This window comes from Aquarana catesbeiana, linkage group LG02 (assembly GCF_042186555.1).
Source record: "Aquarana catesbeiana isolate 2022-GZ linkage group LG02, ASM4218655v1, whole genome shotgun sequence".
NCBI lineage: Eukaryota > Metazoa > Chordata > Amphibia > Anura > Ranidae > Aquarana > Aquarana catesbeiana.
This window is the reverse complement of record NC_133325.1, coordinates 405853507-405875464: the sequence shown is the minus strand read 5'-3', so window position 1 is coordinate 405875464 and position 21958 is coordinate 405853507. Positions and strand designations below refer to the sequence as shown.

Here is a 21958-nt window from a genome sequence, read left to right as displayed (position 1 = left end):
TAAATTATGGAATCACTCAACTCTGAGGAAAAAATTATGGATTCATGAAAAACAAACAAAATAACACTCCAGCACATCACTAGTACTTTGTTGCACCACCTCTGGCTTTTATAACTGCTTGCAGTCTCTGAGGCATTGACTTAATGAGTGATAAACAGTACTCTTCATCAATCTGGCTCCAGCCTTCTCTGATTGCTGTTGCCAAATCATCTTTGCAGGTTGGAGCCTTGTCATGGACCATTTTCTTGAACTTCCACCACAGATTTTCAATTGGATTGAGATCCGGACTATTTGCAGGCCATGACATTGACCTTATATGTCTTTCTTTAAGGAATTTTTTCACAGTTTTTGCTCTATGGCAAGATGCATTATCAACTTGATAAATGATTTCATTATCCCCAAACATCCTTTCAATAGATGGGATATGAAAAGTGTCCAAAATTTCAATGTAAACCTGTGCATTTATTGAAGATTTAATGACAGCCATCTCCCCAGTGCCTTTACCTGACATGCAGCCCCATATCATAATTGACTGTGGAAATTTGCATGTTTTCTTCAGACAGTCGTCTGCATAAATCTCATTGGAACGGCACCAAACAAAAGTTCCAGCATCATCACCTTGCCCAATGCAGATTCAAGATTCATCACTGAATATGACTTTCATCCAATCATCCACAGTCCACGATTGCCTTTCCTTAGCCCATTGTAACCTTGTTTTTTGTGTTTAGGTGTTAGAGATGGCTTTCTTTTAGCTTTTCTGTATGTAAATCCCATTTCCTTTATGCGGTTTCTTACAGTTCGGTCACAGATGTTGACTCCAGTTTCCTCCCATTTTTGTGTGATCACTCCTTTTTACCTACATACTAACAAGCAGATTTAATCTGATGCAGGTGTTAGCGTCTGTAATGAAAATTTACAGGGTGATTCCATAATTTTTTCCTCAGAATTGAGTGATTCCATAATTTATTCCCTGTGCTTGTTCTATAAATCTAACTGTTACTGGCCACCACAATTATTTTTCTTGATTTCTTTTAGTGTTTCTTAAAGCCAGAAAGTTGCCATTTGAAATGTCTTTAGTTTTTGGCCATGTCTGTGATCTGCTTTTTTTTTTTTTTTTTTTTTTTTTTTTTTTTTTTTGAAGGAACATCCTCAGGGACTGGTGATTCCATAATTTTTGCCAGGGGTTGTAGAGACTAGGCTTCTTTCTTGACCATTGAGGAACTCAAGAATTCAAATAGTCAGGTTATACTCCGGCCTACAGATGGATTGAACACTGGCAAGTAATTTGTATGCCAGCTTCAGCATAACCACTCTGCTACCCAGCATGTTGTGTTTTTTTTTGTCCTAGTTACTTGGAGGGTAGATGTGTTTCTACAATTCTTTGGATTCTTCTTTATTCAACCTTGGATTTCTTACTACATCACTGCTTGAACTTAATCTATAGATAGCAGCTACCTGGATCAGCCTTTCTTAAGCCTGATATTTGATTTTAAAGGAAAAGATCCTTAAGCCACACATCATGAAGCAAACCCAAGTGCATGAGGTGAGGTTAGTGGCAGCCTGAGCCTGGCCTCCAGTCAGGCCATGCACCAAACCTGTTTTGCTCCGCCCCTTGGAGCTTAAAGGGGTTGTAAAGGTAAAAATTTTTTCACCTTAATGCATTCTATGCATTAAGGTGAAAAAACTTTTGACAGTACCGCCGCCCCCAGGCCCCCCGTTTTACTTACCTGACGCCTCGAATCTTCGCTGCTCGTCCTCGTCAGCTTCATTGCAGCTCAGCCTGGTCGCTGATTGGCTGCAGTGGATGGATTGAAAGCAGCGCAGCCATTGGCTCGCGCTGCTGTCAATCACATCCGATGACGCGGCGCGCCAGGGGGCGGGGCCGAGTGATACAGCGAGTGGCTATAGCCGCCGGCTGTATCACGGGAGCGCGCCCGCAAGCACTCACCACCGTGCGAGGGAGCTCGCATGAAGGTGGTAAATGCTTGCGGGGAGGAGCTGAAACAGCCGCCGAGGGACCCCAGAAGACCAGGTTCGGGGCCACTCTGTGCAGAACGAGCTGCACAGTGAAGGTAAGTATAACATGTTTGTTATTTAAAAAAAAAAAAAAAAAAATAACTTTACAACCCCTTTAATCATGGGGAGCATGATTAAGCTTGCAAGGGGCAGAGCAAAACGTGTTGGGCGTGTGTGAATTTCAGGCTGAGGCTGCCATTCATGTCACTTCATGCACATTGGTCTGCTGCATGATGTGCGGCTTATGGATCTTTTCCTTTGACATTGCTGCAGTTTGGAGCTAGGACGAGCTCTCTGTCCCTGCCTGCACTTGCAGCCGTCTAGTTGGACTTTACCTCTGCCTGAGCGGCACCTCATTTTTGTCTTTTTGGGTGACGCTCATATTTGATTACCATAAATGGACCCTGCTGGACTGGATGTGAGGGGCTAGCCTGGAATGTGACCTTTGCACACAGTGTTCCACATTGTGGTGGTTTCTAGACATTCGTATACTGGTAAGATTTGGCCATAGAGCGTCTTCCTGCTCCAGAGCCATTGCATTATCTCTGAGCTTGCTCCCATCTTAGACTTTAAGCAGTTTGGGCTGAAGCACCGAACGATACTCTTCATAGGCACCCATCGATGCAAATAAACTTCCTGATACTGCCGTGTTTTTTTTTTTTGTTTTTTTTTTTTTACTGGCCCACAGTTGGAACTCCCCCTTAAATACCAGTTTTATCTGGCAGGTTTTGCCCTGGGCATGCTTCCAAAGTGATGCACAGAGCACTCCAATTAAGATGCTGTTGCCACATACTAAGGGCATTTGCCTTCCGTGACCCCTAAACCTAATACTGTGATAAGGGTGCCATGGAAGTCCATAGAGCTCAAAGCCAGAGGTCATCTAAGCCCTTTGCATGAAGTTGCACACACTCTTCTATAAGTTATTGGCTGATTGTGAACCCTGCTGGTTATTTGGATAGTTGCCTCGATGCCATTCAGGTGCATAGAACACCCCTTATGGTCTTACAAGCTCAGCCATCCCTCTGGCACCCCCTTTTTTAATTTTTGTCTCCTGTGCTATTGCACATTTCCCAGTCTCCTTGGACACCTCCCATCCTAGACCCACTTTATCAAGCCCATGTGTCCACTCAGTCTCTGGGGACCCAACCTCAAATGATGGAGATCAAATGCGCTCATCAAGGGATCACTCAGATCAGGGATATTCCTCCATGTGTTAATCTGATGCAGGGATCTTAGTAATACAACGAACTCTCCTGCAGTATGGTTATCCTGTAGTTGCAACAGTATCCTTATCCAGGAAATCTCCAGCAGTGGGATAAATCATATGATAGAAAAGAGAGGCTTCATGGTGCAGTACTCCCAGTTTAGAAAAAAGATTATTGAAAAGTTTTTTCTTAGGCACTGATATCCAAAAAAGCTGGTGAATGGTTACATTCAAACAGCACAAGCGCAGATATTCCACCATACACATTTTAAAATTATTATATAAAGCAATTTTAAGTAAACCTGTAGCCAGGAAGTATGGATGCTGAAAATGCTGGCCCTCTCCTTTTTTCTAAATAATTCCTTGGCTTTCTTGCTGATCCAGTGGACAGCAAGTATGCAGATTAAGTAGTTTTAATGCGCAAGTTGTTGCAGATTAGGTGTTCTGTCTTCTACATGCGTGTTCTAGGAGAGTGGCAGTATTGAAAGCAGATAGCTAGCATTTTCAGGAGGTTGTGAAACCTTTAAAATAAATCCTATTGCCACATCAGTGATTTAATCTGGCAACATGAATAAAATAGAAGCACCTAGGGGTGTATGCATACAGTTTTAAACATCCTTATAAGCACTGGAGGATTTTTAAACTCTGGATTGTTCTTTATGCGATTTCTGACTTCTGCTAAGTCAACTACTGGTCTGCTACCTTCTGCATCTTGTTGGTGGTCCCTGCAGTGGTACAGTCATAAGAAGTGAGAAAGGGTAGGACAGCCTTCAGCATTACCAAGGTGTTGGGGCTCCGGCGGGACTTGTGAATGTTTTGAAACTATACGGGGGCCTCTAGGTGCATCATATCACTTAATCACTTTGATGGGATTACTTAAACAATAAAACATTTGTTAATTTATGTTTGTAACCCATGTTATTTTGTTCCCACAGTTAATGTCGGAGAAGACTGTCCTGTGTTTGATGGACTCTTTGAATTCTGCCAATTGTCAACAGGAGGATCTGTTGGTGAGTATTTTATTTTGCTTCCAAAAGTGCCTGAAGATATTTGTTTATTTTGGCTTTGTCACATCCTCATATTCAAAGACTGCTAAGCCTATACTGTTTTTTTTTTTTTTTTTTTCCTCCTTTTTTAACTTTTTTTGTTTTATTTTATTTTACAGCAAGCTCTGTTAAACTAAACAAGCAGCAAACGGACATTGCCGTAAACTGGGCAGGTGGACTTCATCATGCCAAGAAATCTGAGGCATCTGGCTTTTGCTACGTCAATGACATAGTGCTTGCCATTCTGGAACTTCTTAAGTATGTATTCATTGCTACGCAACCATAGCAGGCATAGAGCTTTTTTTCTTATGCCTGTTTTTTTTGTTCTAGGTATCATCAGAGAGTACTGTACATTGATATTGATATTCATCATGGTGATGGCGTGGAAGAAGCTTTTTACACCACAGACAGAGTCATGACTGTTTCTTTTCATAAATATGGAGAATATTTTCCAGGGACTGGGGACCTGAGGGTAAGTGTTAAAAATATAGTAAATGTGGTTACTGTGTTTAGTTAGGATTTTTAAAGTGGCTCTTTTAAGAGGTCACTGAATGGCAAAACCTGTGAATTGCCCTGTGAAAAAAACACTTTTTATACATGCCTGTCAATCAGTCCATTTGGTAAAACTTCAAGCTTCAGCAGAGCTCCCAGGACTGATCTGATGCAACACTTTGGGTGCCTCAAATAGTATGTCCTCCTTTAACCACTGTGACTTATGACAGCCCCTGCGTCACTATTGTCCTTCAATGACTGAAGGGCAACAGGAGGAACCACAGTAGCCAGCGGGTAATACGCTATTTTACCCACCTGAGAAGTCAAATTGAATAGGTGCTGGGAACTGTGCTACAGAGTCAAGTTTTAACAAATAGACCAATGGACAAGTATGTATAAAGCAGTTTTCTTCAAACGTTTGCTTTGTGACTTTGACCCCCCCACCCCAAAATCAAAGGACTTTTTGACTCCTGTTAATGAGAAAAAAGTGTTTAAAGTTACGCTCAAGTAACTTAAGCCTAATACACACCACTAGTACACTAGCAACCTGCTGGGTTGAACGAAAAAAAAAAACTGACAGCTCCGGTCGAAGCTGCTGTACTAACAATTCAATGTTAGTACAGCTATCTCACCTGCTGTTCTATTGTGTTCTGATAGGGGGAAGGTCCCCCCTGCCAGAACACTCTGGTCAGAGCTCTCAGCCATTGGCTGAGTGCTGATCGGGAGCCGGTCGGCTGCTGGTTTTCCATCATGCTTATCCGACAGAAGCCTGCCGAACATCCAGCTTCTGACGGACCGACTGCCTTACACATGGATCGAATGCTGAACGGTTTTTATTAAGCCTGCCAATGTCGCCCCACAATCAGGCCTGTGTGTACTAAGCTTTAAGCCCTTTATGTTCAAAACGTGGAAACAAATGTAAAAACAGTTCTGACAGTGAAAGGGTTAAATATAGCTTGCAGGTGTGTTTAATATGAGTGTAGCTGACCGGGATCTGAATTTGCGATTTTTGGGTGGCATATGGTTGTGTGCATGCAAATACTTCCTACATGTGGGGTGAATCTTTAAAGGAAATGAAAACTGGTGGTAAAAAGAAGCCCACAGCTTTTAATTGTCAGGAAAGTTGATAAAACAGTTTTCTTTATTGCTTAAATGGCATGTTTGGGTACCATTCATTTTCAATGGCACCTAAAATGCATTTCAGTTTTGATGCAATTAACGTGCAGCAAACTGCAACGTGCAAACCTTGTTGCCCAAGAAGGAGAATCTTTTGTGTGCAAGATTCACGTGTTGTGGATTGCTGCGCAAATATCATGGCAAAACACCGCATTTAGGTGCCATTGAAAATGAATGGCACCTGTACATATGTTTTCGTGGTTGCAGGCAGAATTGCAGCGATTCTGCCCAAGATCCCAAAACGCAAAATTTGAATGGAGCCTTGGTGATGTCTGCAGTTGCATTTTTATCGCCTTCTTTCTTCCCTTTTTTTTCTTATAAACTTTCAGTTCCTGATGAGACAAAATGCATGTAGGGATAGAGACTTAACACTGACGTTTCAAGCTACCCGTGGAAATGTTTAAAAATTAAAATTACAGTACAATATTTGGGAAGTTAAGCGCTTTAATGGTGAGGTTTGCATATTTTATGGAACCAAAATTGTGCTGGAATTGCACCAAGGTAGTACAGGAAACATTTCCAAAATCGCAGCCTAATAGGTTGCATTGATGTGAACGGGCACCATTGAAAGTAGTGTGATTTCCATTGTCTTTCAGTTTTGTGCGACTCAAATTGCATCTGAAGTCACACTGGTGTGAACTGAGCCTAAACCTCCTGACAATTCTTTTGGGTAGCTCTTTGATGCGATCTCGGTTTTTGAATACCTGGGTCTGCACACCTGCTGTTGGCACTATGGTATGAATTGTAACTCTTGGCAGGTGATGCAACTCACCTGAGACAGGGAGTCCAAGTGAAGACTTGGCCTTCGGAATAAGGCTGGGTTCACAGGTGTGCGGTGTGAATTGCAGCTCTGTTTTTACAGCAAATTGACAAAATAATTTAGCGTTTCAAGTCAGTATTTGACCAGGTCGGGATTTTATCGTGTTCACAACTGAATGTCATGTGGGATTCAGAAGCATTCGCATAGAAGTCAATGGGCCTGAATTGGCACCTGAGCCACACTGCTCGGAAAACTGACAGGACTTTTTTTTTTATTTTTAAATTCGCAGAAGCTGGCTCATTCTACCAGGCTGCTCTTATACCCTTTAAAGTGGTGTTCCAGACTTTTTAAATAAAAATACCCCTATAATACACAAGCTTAATGTATTCTAGTAAAGTTAGTCTGTAAACTAAGGTCTGTTTTGTTCGTTTATAGCAGCAGTTTGTTATTTTATAAACTTACAGCAGGCCGTGGCCATCTTAAGTGTGGGCATCTGAAGCCAGACTATTTTTTCCTGGATCTCAGCCTTGCAGATCTCGCACATGCTCAGTGCAGCACAAGCAGTGTAATAGGTTTCAGGTCAGGTTTCCATAGCAACGGCAGTGTCAGGAAGTTGCCGCCCCTTCCCAGAAGCCATTGCAAACAGGAAATGATGCGATGAGCCACGGCTAGGGAGGAGGAAGTGAAAAATGAATACAGCAGATATACAGTAGGTGCTGAGAAAAATTTTTTAAAAAATATCCAATTCATTTGCAGTGCACAGTTTAGTGAGGGATGCTGAAGAGTTGTTAACTCCTGCTTTCATTATGAAAGGGATTTGTTAAATAATGAAAAACGGCATTCCTTAAATCACTTGTTTTATTGTTTGCTAAATAGGATATTGGGGCTGGAAAAGGTAAATACTATGCAGTAAACTACCCATTGCGAGATGGAATTGATGATGAATCCTATGAAGCCATATTTAAACCAGTAAGTGTACATGTTGGTGATCAGAAGATAATTTGTAATAACAGTAAAATCAAGTTTTTGTTCAAGTTGGCTCATGTCCTATTCTACCATTTTTCTTATTTTGCCTATTAATTAGGTCATGACTAAGGTTATGGAAATGTACCAGCCTAGTGCTGTTGTCCTGCAGTGTGGTGCAGATTCACTTTCTGGGGACAGACTTGGGTGCTTTAATCTAACTATCAAAGGTGAGTTTCCGATTTTTTTTTTTTTTTTTTTTTAATTTTTCTTAAGCTAATACATTATTATTATTGTTATTATTATACAGTATTTATATAGCGCCAACAGTTTACGTAGCGCTTTACAACTTGAGGGTAGACAGTACAAATACAATACAATTTGATACAGTAGGAATCAGAGGGCCCTGCTCCTTAGAGCTTACAATCTAAGAGGGAAGGTCAAGAGATACAAGAGGTAATAACTGTGGGTGATGTGCTGATTGAGAAGATAAATGTACAGTTGTTAGGTGGGGGCCAGATAGGCTTCTCTGAAGAGATGAGTTTTCAGGGATCGTCTGAAAGTGGATAAAGTAGGAGAAAATCGGACGGATTGGGGTAGAGCATTCCAGAGGATGGGGGAGGCTCTGGAGAAGTCCTGAAGGCGAGCATGGGATGAGGTGACAAGGGAGTTTGAGAGCAGGAGGTCTTGGGAGGAGCGAAGAGAACGATTAGGTTGGTATTTTGTGACTAGGTTAGAGATGTAGCTAGGGGCCAGGTTGTGGATGGCTTTGTAAGTTATAGTTAGTATCTTGAATTTAATTCGGTGACGGATTGGCAGAGGGGTGTAGCAGACGCTGAGCGGTTTGTGTGGTGGATGAGCCTGGCCGCAGCGTTCATGATGGACTGAAGTGGGGATAGCCTATTTAGAGGTAAACCAATGAGGAGGGAGTTGCAGTAGTCAAGGCGGGAGATGACCAGGGAGTGGATTAGAAGCTTTGTGGTGTCATTGGTTAGGAAGGGGCGTATCTTGGAGATGTTGCGAAGACAGAGGCGGCAAGCTTTGGATAGTGATAGAATGTGGGGTCGAAAGGTTAGTTCAGAGTCCAGGATTACACCTAGGACCTTGGCGTGGGGACATGGGTTGATAGTTGAGCCGTTGATCTTGACAGGGAGATCAGGGGAAGTGGCACCTGAGGGAGGAAATATCATGAGCTCGGTTTTGGATAGGTTGAGTTTGAGAAAGTGATGTGACATCCAGGCTGATATGTCTGCTAATAAGTTGGTAATGCGTGAGGAGACAGATGGAGAGAGCTGGGGGGTGGAGAGATAGATTTGGGTGTCATCAGCGTAGAGATGATATTTAAAGCCGTGGGAGGCAATCAACTGACCCAAGGAGGTGGTGTAGATTGAGAAAAGGAGAGGTCCGAGAACAGAACCTTGGGGGACCCCAACGGAAAAAGGAAGAGGAGAGGAGGAAGTAGAGTTGTAAGTGACACTGAAGGAGCGGTGGGATAGGTAGGATGAGAACCAGCGAAGAGTACAGTTTCGGAGACCAAAGGAGTGGAGTTTTTTGAGGAGGAGGGGGTGGTCCACTGTGTCAAAGGCAGCAGAGAGATCCAGGAGAAGTAGTACAGAATAGTGTCCATTGGCTTTAGCCATTAGTAGGTCATTTGAGAGTTTAAGGAGAGCAGTTTTCGTGGAGTGTTAAGGGCGAAAACCGGACTGAAGGGGATCAAGAAGTTTATTCATGGTCAGATGGTCGCTTAATCGGTTGTAGACCAGTCTTTCAAGAAGTTTGGAGGAGAAGGAGGGTAAGGAGATGGGACGGAAGTTGTTGAGATTGGTGGGATCCGGTGAGGGCTTTTTTAGTATGGGGGTGACTAGCGCATGTTTTAGAGAGTTTGGGAAGATGCCACGAGAGAGGGAGAGGTTGAAAATGTGAGTTAGAGAGCGTAGAATCGAGTCAGAGGGTGAGCGTAGCATTTGTGAGGGAACAGGATCCAGGGGGCAAGTGGTTAGATGAGTGCTAGATAAAAGTTTAGCAACCTCAGTAGTAGTAGCAGGGTTGAATGAGGGAAGTAATGATTGTATCTGTGGACATGGGGTGTTGCATGGGGGAGGTTTTTGCACATTGGCGATCTCCTCATGAATTGTATCAATCTTAGTTTTGAAGTGATTGGCAATCTCCTGGGCAGTGAGTGAGTTGGTGGGTGGAGGCAGTGGAGGACAGAGTAGAGTGTTGAAGGTAGAGAAGAGTTGACGTGGACTGGATGAGAAGGTGTTGATGAGTGTGATAAAGTAGGTCTGTTTGGCAGTGTGAAGGCAGGAGTAGTATTTTAGGAGGGCAGATTTATATTGTGTGAAGTCTTCCTGGGTCTTAGTCTTGTGCCACAGGCGCTCAACATAATACATGATTTACTATCTCTCATACTGCAAACTTTTTATTATCAAATTGTATTGTTGGTGTTAAATATGTATATGTAAATAATACAGTATCTAAGCATGTGTTTTGTGGTGTGGTTTTGTTTTTGGGTCTGTGGAGCAGACGGAGAAACTGTCGCTTTGCTCATGCATTTCAAAAATGACGGTGTCTTCTGATAGTCCAACCCTCAGCAATTTTCTCTCTGATCCATACTTCCTCCCAGCTCTGGTACTGGAGCTTAGTCTGGCTTGCAATGTTGGTGCTTGGGCTTGAGTGCCCAGTCACAAGCTCCGTTACCTTAGGGGAAGTCACATGCGCACCGTACAAAATGTTTAAATATTCTCCACGTGTTGCAGCCATCATAGTGTGTAGTTAATGTGTGCAAATGTGTTTTATCCAAAACCAAAAAGACTAAAACAACAAGAAATGATGGGGGGGGGGGGATTCAAAGCAAAGTGAGTGTCATCATGAGCCTAACAATGCTGTTTCTGTTTACAGTGGTACCGGTGAGTTCACAGATCCTCCTTACTTAAGTTGTGGTTTGAGCATGTGCTGCATTGCTTTTTGCTAAATTTGATTCCAAGCATTCTGCAGCTGTAACAGAAATATATATTTCCCATGAACCTTTTTTATTAGTGTCTTTTTGTTTTTCCAGGACATGCCAAGTGTGTGGAGTTTATGAAGACCTTCAATCTACCATTGCTGATGCTGGGTGGTGGTGGCTACACCATTAGAAATGTTGCCCGCTGTTGGACATTCGAGACAGCTGTGGCTCTGGACACAGAAATACCCAATGGTCAGTACAGTGTGTCTGTACATTTCACAGCATGCTATTGTGTTTGTATCTAAGGTATGGCACTGGTTCCATGCTAACAAATCAGTTCAGTCAAAGAAGGGCATGGTATAGGACGATTCCTGTATGGATGTCTTATTGAAACAACAAAACCTGCTAGTGATATCTAATTGGTCTCCCCATTTTTTTTTTTAAATCGCATTAGATATTAATCTTTTGGCTGCTGTTTTTTGTTTAGCTACTTCAATACCGGGCATTTTCACCCCCTTCCCGCCCAGGCCAATTTTCAGCGCTGTCACACTTTAAATGACAATTGCACAGTCATGCAACACTGTACCCATACGAAATTTTTTTTTTTTCACACAAATAGAGCTTTCTTTTGGTGGTATCTAATCACCACTGTGTTTTTTTCATTTTTTGCTAATTAAACCAAAAACGACCGAAAATTCTGAATAAACGTGTTTTTCTTAGTTTCTCTTAGAAAATATTTAGCAACATTTTTTTCTTCATAATTTTAGGCCAAAATGTAGTCACAAACTATGGTACATATATCTGAAAATCAATCTGTACTGACAGCCCAGGAAAATGCCAGGACAGTACAACTATCCCCCCAAATAATCCTTTTTTTTGGAAAGTAGAAGGTATTTCGTAAGAGCCATGGTGTTTTTTTGAAGTTTTTGTAAATTTTTTTTATTTATTTTTTTTAAAATTTTGTTACATACTGTCACCAGTGCAGTACAGCGTTATCATATGAGTGTGGCGGTGATCAGGGACACTGAATGGTGACCGTATTATAATTTTTATTTTATTTTTAATCTCTGTATAGACAAATGACAGCGGGCGGGATCCCCTCTTGTTCTGGGCCGACATCATATGATATCGCACTGGGTCACGGCGCAACCCCGATCTCGGTTAAGAGCCGATACCACTCTTTACCCATGTGAGCGGCTGTGTCCAATCATAGCCGATCACATGAAAACATGGACATGCCGGTAATCTGCTCTCCTCGCCTCACACTGACAGCGTGAGAGGAGAGCCTATCTGCGGAATCTCCTCACTGGGGAGACCTATACAGATAATCAGGGCACTGATTCAGTGCAGTCCCAACAGCACCCAGCAGTGATGCCAGTCTGTGCCCATCAGTGATGCAAGTCAGTGCCGCATACCGGTGCAACCTCATCCGCGCACATCAGTGAAGGAGAAAAATTGACTTATTTAAGAAATTTCCTTTTTATTTATTTTTTTAAACACACTGACCAGAGCAATACAGTGTTGCCATAGTAACATTGTACTATGGGGAAGTGATCAGGTGCATACATACATATATATATATATATATATATATATATATATATATATATATATATATATATATATATATATATATATATATATATATATATATATATATATATATATATATATATATATATATTTTCATTGGTATAAGCAACCATTTTTTACTGAATGAAACTGATTAATTCAGTGTGATTGGCCCTGTCTGTATCATGTGATCACTGACCAATCGCACGTACCAAAACACAGTTATACACAATGGACAGCATGAAAGGAAGTCATACATTTACAATTGTCATGTGATCTACTGTAATTGGTCACAGCGATCACATGGTACTGGCAGCGGACCGGTACACTGATCAGTCATTGGCTGTGTCTGGCGTAAACAGCTGGTGACAGATCGCAGTGTCTTTTTGCAAATCCACATCAGATTGCTCTTTTTGGCTGCTGCTTTAGTGGTTCTTACAGATTTGTTTCATGAGTTGCACTAATTATCTGTTGAGACCAGACCCTTGTCCAAAATGAATTTGCACCAGTCGCGCCACATGCTGCTGTAAAAGCTTATAGGGTATCACTGTGATGTGTGCTAATGCTTCTTTGGAGGGAAAAACTATTATGCAGAACAAGAGGATGGCTGCACACCACAGTGGGAGGGATGGTGCTTAAATATTCTTTATTGTAGCCACAATGCCAGAGATATCACAGGAGCATGACTAGTTTAACGCTTTTCACGCGATTATTACGTGCTTGTTCACAACACAAGTATGGCCTCAACACAAGTCCTTTAAATGCACAGCTCAAATGAGAGGCACCTGAAGTTGATTGGCTGACTAATGAAACACTTAAAACGCATGATAAAAGCATTAAACAAAATCAATCATTGCATGTTTTTAGACCAAAGAAAGGGAAAAATAACATTATCAGGAATGTCACATCTAAGATCTTGCCAAAAATAATTTGAAAGAAAAGAGAAAATCCTCAAATATAATCCAATAAAAGAAAAATTAGAGACAAAAAGGAAACGCAATAGCCCACCGTCATTTAAAAACAGAGACAGAATATGATACAACCTTGGAATGGTATCACTATATAATGAGAGAAAAAAAAAAATCCAATAAACAAAAAATAAAATATCCAAGCTACATCACATAGAAGAAATAACTTCTCATGTCGTGTCTTTGCATGATGGTGACAGGCAAAATGTGTAACCGCTAGACATAGGTGAAAATGTGATGGGCGACAGTCGTGGATTGATTTTTCTTGCTGAATAGATGTTTTTAAAATCTGTCCCTAAGACTTCTAGTGGTGCATCTTATATACTGTATGTTGCACAACTTGCATGTGATGATATAAACCGCATATTTAGTATTACAATTGTAAAAAGACTGCATACTGTGTTCCTTGACAGTAGAAAAAGACCGTACAATGTCACCCTTGATGTGCCTGCAACAGACAACTAGTGGTACCACATCTATAGTTGCCCCTGAAATGCAGCCAGGTGACACTGTCCTCTAACAGGATTGAATATGCTCGGAGATAAAGAATTCCCCAGTGTAGGGGCCCTTCTAGACACCATGTTTACTCCATCTCTCAGGAGATCGACACAAGTCCGGTCCTCAGAGAATGGGAAGGTATCTGTGCACAATACGCTTAATGTCCTCAAACTCAAGACTAAACGTGGGTCGCTCCTTATTAAAACTTTCCTTGGTTCTCTTGCGATCACCACGCCCAGTGCCCTTGAGTAGATCACCCCTATTTTTGGAGTCTGCAATGGACAATGCCCTATCTGGGATACCCAGAACCTCTACGTCTTAAATTTCTTGGTCACTGCATATGTGGCAAATTCTTAAAAATTGACCTACCAGAATACTTTTAATAGTAATGATGTAGATGTCCTGATTTGGCCATCAACAAGTTATTGCTTGACAGGGATTTTCTATAGAGTAGTGTGTACGTCAGTCCCATTGCCACATAGATGTACATCAAGGAAACAGATCTCCTTTTTGTCACATTGTCCTGTAAACATGTAGGTTCCTCTCATTGTTACGATATTCAAAGAACTGTTCCAAAACGGTCATGTACAATGAATTTCAAATAGTCTATGTAGCGATGGAACATTCTGATATGGGATTATCGCCTCCAAAAATGTAGTGATGCTTCCATATGCAGATTGGCAAGTGAGGGCGAAAACTTTTGCTTCCATCGCCGCTCCACACTTCTGAAGGGGAAAAAAAAATCTCCACTAAAGAAAAAAGTTATTTGTCAACAAATACTGCAGAACATCTAAAAATAACATACGGACCTCAAATGTCAACAGTGTGATGTTCCAAATAGAAGTTGACAGCTTTAATGGCTAATGTGTGCAGAATGCTGGAATACAGACTGGAAACATCACAGGTGATCCACATGGCATGTTCATCCCATAGTGCGACACCTGCGATGCTCAGCTTTTTTTTTTTTTTTTTTTTTTTTGTAGCTGGGAAGTTGACTCGCAAGGGGTTGTAACATACCATCCAACCAATCTCTCTCATTGAGAGAGCCAAGGACTGAGATAATGGGCCACCCATGCAATGGATCCAGCCCTTTTGTCTTAGGTAGGTGATGGAAAATGGACGTCACTGGATAATCTGGAATTAAATGGTTAGCAGCCTTTTTGTCAAAATCACCCAAACTGACCCCTTCATTAACCAAATTCGTTCCCACTTTGTATTTTGGTGGGATCACTATTTCATTTTAAGTACGGGTATCTGACAGTTGTCTGTCAGCTTCTTGTCCTACAAACATCCATCCCCATAACTACCACCAACCCCCCTTTGTCTGAATTTCTTACAATAGAAGTATCTTCCCCCAGACATTTGAGGGCTTGCCCGTTTCTTACTGGATAAATTATCCTGATTAGTGTCTGCACTAATGGCCGTGACGCTTATCTGGTCAAATCACGTTCTATCAATCTTTTGAAATGTATCCATCTCCAGACACCGTTCCCTTACAGGAAAAAAAATCTCATCCTGTTTTTTAAATGACTTGGTAACCTCAATCTTTAACTCAATATCAACACCCGGATTTGTACAAATCCCCCAACTTGCCCAAAGCACACAACTCCCTGAATGTATATTTAACCACTTCAGCCCCGGAAGGATTTACCCCCTTCCTGACCAGAGCACTTTTTACAATTTGGCACTGCGTCGCTTTAACTGCTAATTGCGCGGTCATGCAATGCTGTGCCCAAACGAAATTTGCATCCTTTTCTTCCCACAAATAGAGCTTTCTTTTGATGGTATTTGATCACCTCTGCGGTTTTTATTTTTTGTGCTATAAACGGAAAAAGACCGAAACTTTTGAAAAAAAAAATGATATTTTCTACTTTTTGTTATAAAAAAAAAAAAATCCAATAAACTCAATTTTAGTCATACATTTAGGCCAAAATGTATTCGGCCACATGTCTTTGGTAAAAAAAAATGTCAATAAGCGTATATTTATTGGTTTGCGCAAAAGTTATAGCGTCTACAAACTAGGGTACGTTTTCTGGAATTTACACAGCTTTTAGTTTATGACTGCCTATGTCATTTCTTGAGGTGCTAAAATGGCAGGGCAGTACAAAACCCCCCCAAATGACCCCATTTTGGAAAGTAGACACCCCAAGGAAATTGCTGAGAGGCATGTTGAGTTTTTTTTTGTGATTGGATAATGACAAAAAAAAAAATTACAAAAAGTTGTCACTAAATGATATATTGCTCACACAGGCCATGGGCATATGTGGAATTGCACCCCATAATACATTTAGCTGCTTCTCCTGAGTATGGGGATACCACATGTGTGGGACTTTTTGGGAGCCTAGCCGCGTACGGGGCCCCGAAAACCAATCACCGCCTTCAGGATTTCTAAGGGTGTAAATTTTTGATTTCACTCTTCACTGCCTATCACAGTTTCGGAGGCCATGGAATGCCCAGGTGGCCCAAACCCCCCCCCCCCCCCCCAAATGACCCCATTTTGGAAAGTAGACACCCCAAGCTATTTGCTGAGAGGCATGGTGAGTATTTTGCAGCTCTCATTTGTTTTTGAAAATGAAGAAAGACAAGAAAAAACATTTTTTTTTTCAATTTTCAAAACTTTGTGACAAAAATGTGAGGTCTGCAAAATACTCACTATACCTCTCAGCAAATAGCTTGGGGTGTCTACTTTCCAAAATGGGTCATTTGGGGGGGGTTTGTGCCACCTGGGCATTTCATGGCCTCCGAAACTGTGAGAAGCAACAGAATGTATTTTGGGGTGTAATTTCACATATTCCCATGGCATGTTTGAGCAATATATCATTTAGTGACAACTTTGTGCAAAAAAAAAAAAAAGTGTCTCTTTCCCGCAACTTGTGTCACAATATAAAATATTCCATGGACTCGACATGCCTCTCAGCAAATAGCTTGGGGTGTCTACTTTCCAAAATGGGGTCATTTGGGGGGGATTTTGAACTGTCCTGGCATTTTATGCACTACATTTAGAAGCTTATGTCACACATCACCCACTCTTCTAACCACTTGAAGACAAAGCCCTTTCTGACACTTTTTGTTTACAGGAAAAATTATTTTATTTTTTTTTTTGCAAGAAAATTACTTTGAACCCCCAAACATTATATATTTTTTAAAGCAAATGCCCTACAGATTAAAATGGTGGGTGTTTCGTTTTTGTTTTTTTTTCACACAGTATTTGCGCAGCGATTTTTCAAACGCATTTTTTGGGGAAAAAACACACTTTTTAAAAAATTTTAATGCACTAAAACACACTATATTGCCCAAATGTTTGATGGATTAAAAAGATGATCTTAGGCCGAGTACATGGATACCAAACATGACATACTTTACAATTGCGCACAAACGTGCAGTGGCAACAAAATAAATACATTTTTAAAAGCCTTTACAGGTTACCGCTTTAGATTTACAGAGGAGGTCTACTGCCCTCGATCTGACCTTCGCGGTGATACCTCACATGCATGGTGCAATTGCTGTTTACATTTGACGCCAGACCGACGTTTGCAGGGGGGGACAGGGGTGCTTTTTTCTTTATTATTTTTTTGCTTTTTTATCTTATTTTTAAACTGTTCCTTTTCATTTTTTTTTTTTTTTTTTTTTTTTTTATTATCTCAGGGAATGTAAATAATAATGTTATCTCGGGGAATGTTTGGAGCCACTCTGGTCTCTGATCAGCTCTATGGTAAGCTGGCTGAATCACCGGCTGCATTCCCAGGTTCCCTGTTGAGACAGGAGAGCCAGAGCAAAACACGGAAGACGGGGGGGGGGGGGGGGGGGGGCTGGCGGTATTTCCTCCCACTGCTTGTAAAAGCAGTCTAGAGGCTAATTAGCCGCTAGGATTGCTTTTACATGAAAGCCAACCGCTGGCTGAAAAGAATGATACCAAGATGATACCTAAACCTGCAGGCATCATTCTGGTATAACCACTCAAAGTCGTGAATGGCGTACCTGAAGACAAAAAAATGGTTAACAATAAAACACAGTAAACGGTAAAGTATAAAAAATTGCATACCTGAAAAGCAAACATGATAAAACATAATAACAATAAAACATTGCAGAATAGAATACAGTAAAGAGCAGAACAATAGAAAGAGAGAGAACAATAAAACGACAACTATTTTTTTTTAAATTTTATATATTATTTTTTTTTTTTTTTTGTAACTAACTTTTATAACTGTAACCGGTTCCAGGTTCGGGTCTCTCAAAATGCGATGGCATCTTGGGAGACCCTGTGAAAGTGTGCCTAGTCTGTGCAATGCTGTATCCTACGCTAAAACTCAACTAGTGCATGGTAGTGTTCAAAACATTCATCAATGCAAAGACCAGGATTGTCAGGACAGGAGAGACAATAATAGCGGGTGTCACGCCTATATCCGCGCTTGCTGCAGACACAACATTTTTTTGGGGGGGGGGGGGTGTTCGTTGGGTAGGGGTACTCGGGAGGACATAAAGAAAATACCTCTCATGCAGCCGACTGCATTTGGTTGGGGATGTGAATGGGGGAATTACGGACGCTGCAGAAGTGGTGGTTCCCAATTAGGATTGGCGAATGCAGCAGGAAGGGCATTATGGGCACGACGGGCCTGTGTTTGTCTTCTTGGCGGCAGAGGGACACTACTTGTGCTTGCCACCTCACCAGCTTGAACTGCACTTATGGGACTCGCCACGTCACTAAGTGTTACTGCAGTGCTGGTTTGACTATGACCGGGGTGTACTAGGCCGCTGGTGCTTGCCAGTTCACCAAAACGCTACCAAAGAAACTGTTAGCGATTGCAGGGATCAGGCCTGACTCTGCGAGCGCTGCAGTTATGCGTTTTAGTGTTTTGTAAGTATCAGTGATCGATCGATACTGCACTTGGGTGCGCTGGGCCGGGCGGAGGGGCAAAACGCAGGTGCTAGCGGGTATCTGGGCTGATCCCGCTAACACTGCGTTTTTGGGAACCCTAAACTGCTGGGGACGCTAGTATAGATCTGACCAGGTCAGATATTGATCAGTTCAGATAATATACCACTAAGGGAGGCGTATGCTGCGTGCGTGGGTGTTAGCGGTACTGGCGCTAATCTGACGCTGCCTGGGGGCGACGCATATCACCGCCGGGCGATCAGGGGGCTAAACCTTTATTCGGTAATGAACAGCGGGTGCCCTGACACTATAAAAAATAAACGAACTAACCAGCGTCACCCGTAACAGTTATACGGTGATCAGTGGTGAAAGGGTTAACTAGGGGGCAATCAAGGGGTTAAAACATTTATTAGCTAGTATATGGGGGTCCCTGTCGCTATAAAATGGTGAACCTAAATATTTACCTTACTAACTAGCATCACCAGCGACACTAATACAGCAATCAGAAAAATGATCGCTTAGCGACACTGGCGACGGGGTGATCAAGGGGTTAAAATTTTTATTAGGGGGGTTAGTGGGGTACCCTAGACCTAAAGGGGGCTAACAATAACTGCCCTACCACACTAACTGTCACAAACTGACACCATGCAGTAATCAGGAAAAAAAAAAAAAAACTGCTTGGTGTCAGTGTGCCTGGCATGTTCTACTGTGTGTGTGTGTGTGTGTGTTGTGCACTCACATTACAGTCTTCTCTCCTCTGCGCCGGAACGGAAAATGCAGAGCCGAGGAGAGATGACATAATTTCCTTTGCTGCTGTTTACCATACAGCAGCATAGGAATGATTTCATTGGCCGGCGGCGATCGCGAGAGGGGGGGCCACGAATGGATGGCCTCCCCCTCACCTCCGATCGCCACTGGACAAAAGCCAACCGCCTCGGGCACCGGGGGGGTGTCCGACCGGACCCCCCGCCCGCGGGAGGCAGATCACGTACGGGTACATGATTCTGCCTGCCCGTGCCATTCTGCCGACGTATATCATCGTGAGGCGGTCGACAAGTGGTTAACATCATTCCCCCCATAGACTCATGTCCCAATGGTGTCGTGTCCATATCACATTGATTACCATCCAAATCGGTTTCAAAGTAATTCTTTTATATTGCTAATAAACCTGTTCAAGCCCCTAGAGAGTAAAGACGTCTCATCTGCTGTCAAGATCCTACTCAATGTTTAAGGCATGAGTACCTGTTCCTTTTTGCGTGTTTGAGTACAGAGAGGAAATCGATTGAAACCTTCCTCTCCTTCCTCGTTTCTGTCCCCTCCGTGTCCTCTTGTACCCAGATTCCGTGATCTCCTGTATGGTCTGTTTCTGGACCCCGTGTTGGTTTTTTTTTTTTTTTTTTGGGGGGGGGGGACCAGGGGTGCTAACACCATCCTGTTGCTTCAGTCTCGGTGGTTGTGCAGACGAATGATCAGAGTGCTTTCGCCATTGAATCAATGTATTCCGCTTCAGTATCAGAAAAGCTGGCCTGTTTGCCAGATGGATGACCCCAAAAATTGTCTGCGTTTCCATACATAGACCAAGTTAGTGTCATAGTCCAATTTGTCTTTTACATCTAGTCTTTCTTAGTTTATATAACTTCTTTCTCCAATCGATTTCAGTCTTTCATTAAGAGCTCATTTACACTTGCTACGTCTTCAATACACATTAACGACTAGCTTAAACTTGCTTCAAAGCATGGCTTTGGACAGTCTTTGTTAAAGCTCTCTTGAGCACTAGTTAAAGCTCCTGTAACTAAATAAAATGGTTAACTTAAAGTCCTGCTTCGCTTCAAAAATTGTACCCCGTGTAGCTTTAGTGGTGCTTTAAAGCCTCTATAGAAGTCTATGGCAAAGCTCGCTTGAAGCCTCATCGAAGCACCAAGCAAAAGTAAGGTGTAAATAGGACTATAAGCTAACCATTTTATTTAGTGACAGGGGCTTTGACTGACGTTCAGAGAGCTTTAACAAAGCATGTTTTGTAGCAAGTGTAAACTAGCTCTAAGGCTACTTTTACACTGAGGCAGTTTTCAGGCACTTTAGCCCTAGAAATAGCCTCTGAAAAGCGCCTCCCATTCACTGTGGGTTTTTTTTTTTTTTTTTTTACACTGGGACGCTGCGCTTGTGAGACGTTACGAAGAGTCCTGCAAGCAGCATCTTTGGGACAGGTTGGAATCTCTGTATTTAGCGCTCCCAAAACACCCTGTCCATTGAAATGAATGGGCAGCGCTTCCAAAGCTCTTTGAAAGCGCCGCAAAACTAGACTTTTTTTTACTTTTTACAAAAAAAAAAAAAAAAAGTGTCCCACTAGCGCCCGAAAAGCACCGCTAAAACGGCCGGGCGTCCCAATGTGAAAGGAGCCTCAGTGTCTTATCCAAATCGGCAAATTCAGCCATGCCTTGTAAGGGCTTAATGTCCTTGTGCAAAATGGAATATTCATCCTGTAGTTTCTCAATATCTTTTTTTTTCTTGGAGGAAATAATATTTATAAGGTCGATGGAACAGGTGGAGAGGGTATCGGTTCAACTCTAAAGTTCAAACGTAGGGAACTTTTTTATGCAAAGTCCCCTAGGAATATGTTCCAAAGCCACATATTTAGACAGGGTACTGGAATCCCAATAAGCTCTGATTTCCTTGCTCATGGGTTTTTCCATTTTGCGAAACAGGAGCCTGATTGAGCCTATATTGCTATTTATCCACTTCAATACAGGGCACTTTCGCACCTTCCTGCCCAGGCCAATTTTCAGCTTTCAGTGCTGTCACTTTTTAAATGATAATTGTGCGATCATGCTACACTGTACCCAAACTACATTTTTATCATTTTGTTCCCACAAATAGAGCTTTCGTTTGGTGGTATTTGATCACCTCGGTGGGCTTTATTTTTTTCTAAACGAATAAAGACCGAAAATTTTGAAAAAAAAAAAAATATAATTTTTTTTTTTTTTTTGTTATAAAATTTTGTAAATTAAGTTTTTTTTTTTTTTTTTTTTTTTTTCCTGTCTCCACTGATGGGCACTGATAAGCTGCACTGATAAGGGGGCACCAATGAGATGGCACTGACGATTGGCATTGATGGGCAGCACTGATGGGCACTCATAGGTGGCACTGATGGCTGGCACTGGAATTCACTGATGGGCATCACTGGCAGGCATTTTTAATGGCACCGATTGGCAGCTGCCTGGGCACAGTTTGGCATTTCCCTGGTGGTTTAGGGTGGCATACTTGGTGGTCCAGTGTGGTGGCCATCCCTGGTGGCATCCTGGGTGGGCATCTGAGGGGGGCTGTGCTGATAAACAATTGTCCCAGACCCCCCCCCCCCCCCCCCGTGTCAGGAGAGCAGCCAATCGGCTCTCTTCTACTCGTGTCTGTCAGACGCGAGTGAGGAAAAGCCAATCAACGGCTCTTCC

General features: G+C 42.1%; 1 protein-coding gene across 1 annotated transcript in view; it reads left to right on the top strand.

Annotated features, from left to right (window-relative positions):
• HDAC1 (histone deacetylase 1) overlaps positions 1–21958 on the top strand; it is a 63148-nt gene that overhangs the window by 15750 nt on the left and 25440 nt on the right. Inside the window, exons 4-9 of the mRNA XM_073615368.1 lie at positions 4156–4230; positions 4386–4524; positions 4597–4738; positions 7571–7663; positions 7779–7887; positions 10716–10856. Of these exons, the coding sequence (XP_073471469.1) occupies positions 4156–4230; positions 4386–4524; positions 4597–4738; positions 7571–7663; positions 7779–7887; positions 10716–10856 (699 nt within the window). The remainder of the gene's footprint in view (positions 1–4155; positions 4231–4385; positions 4525–4596; positions 4739–7570; positions 7664–7778; positions 7888–10715; positions 10857–21958) is intronic.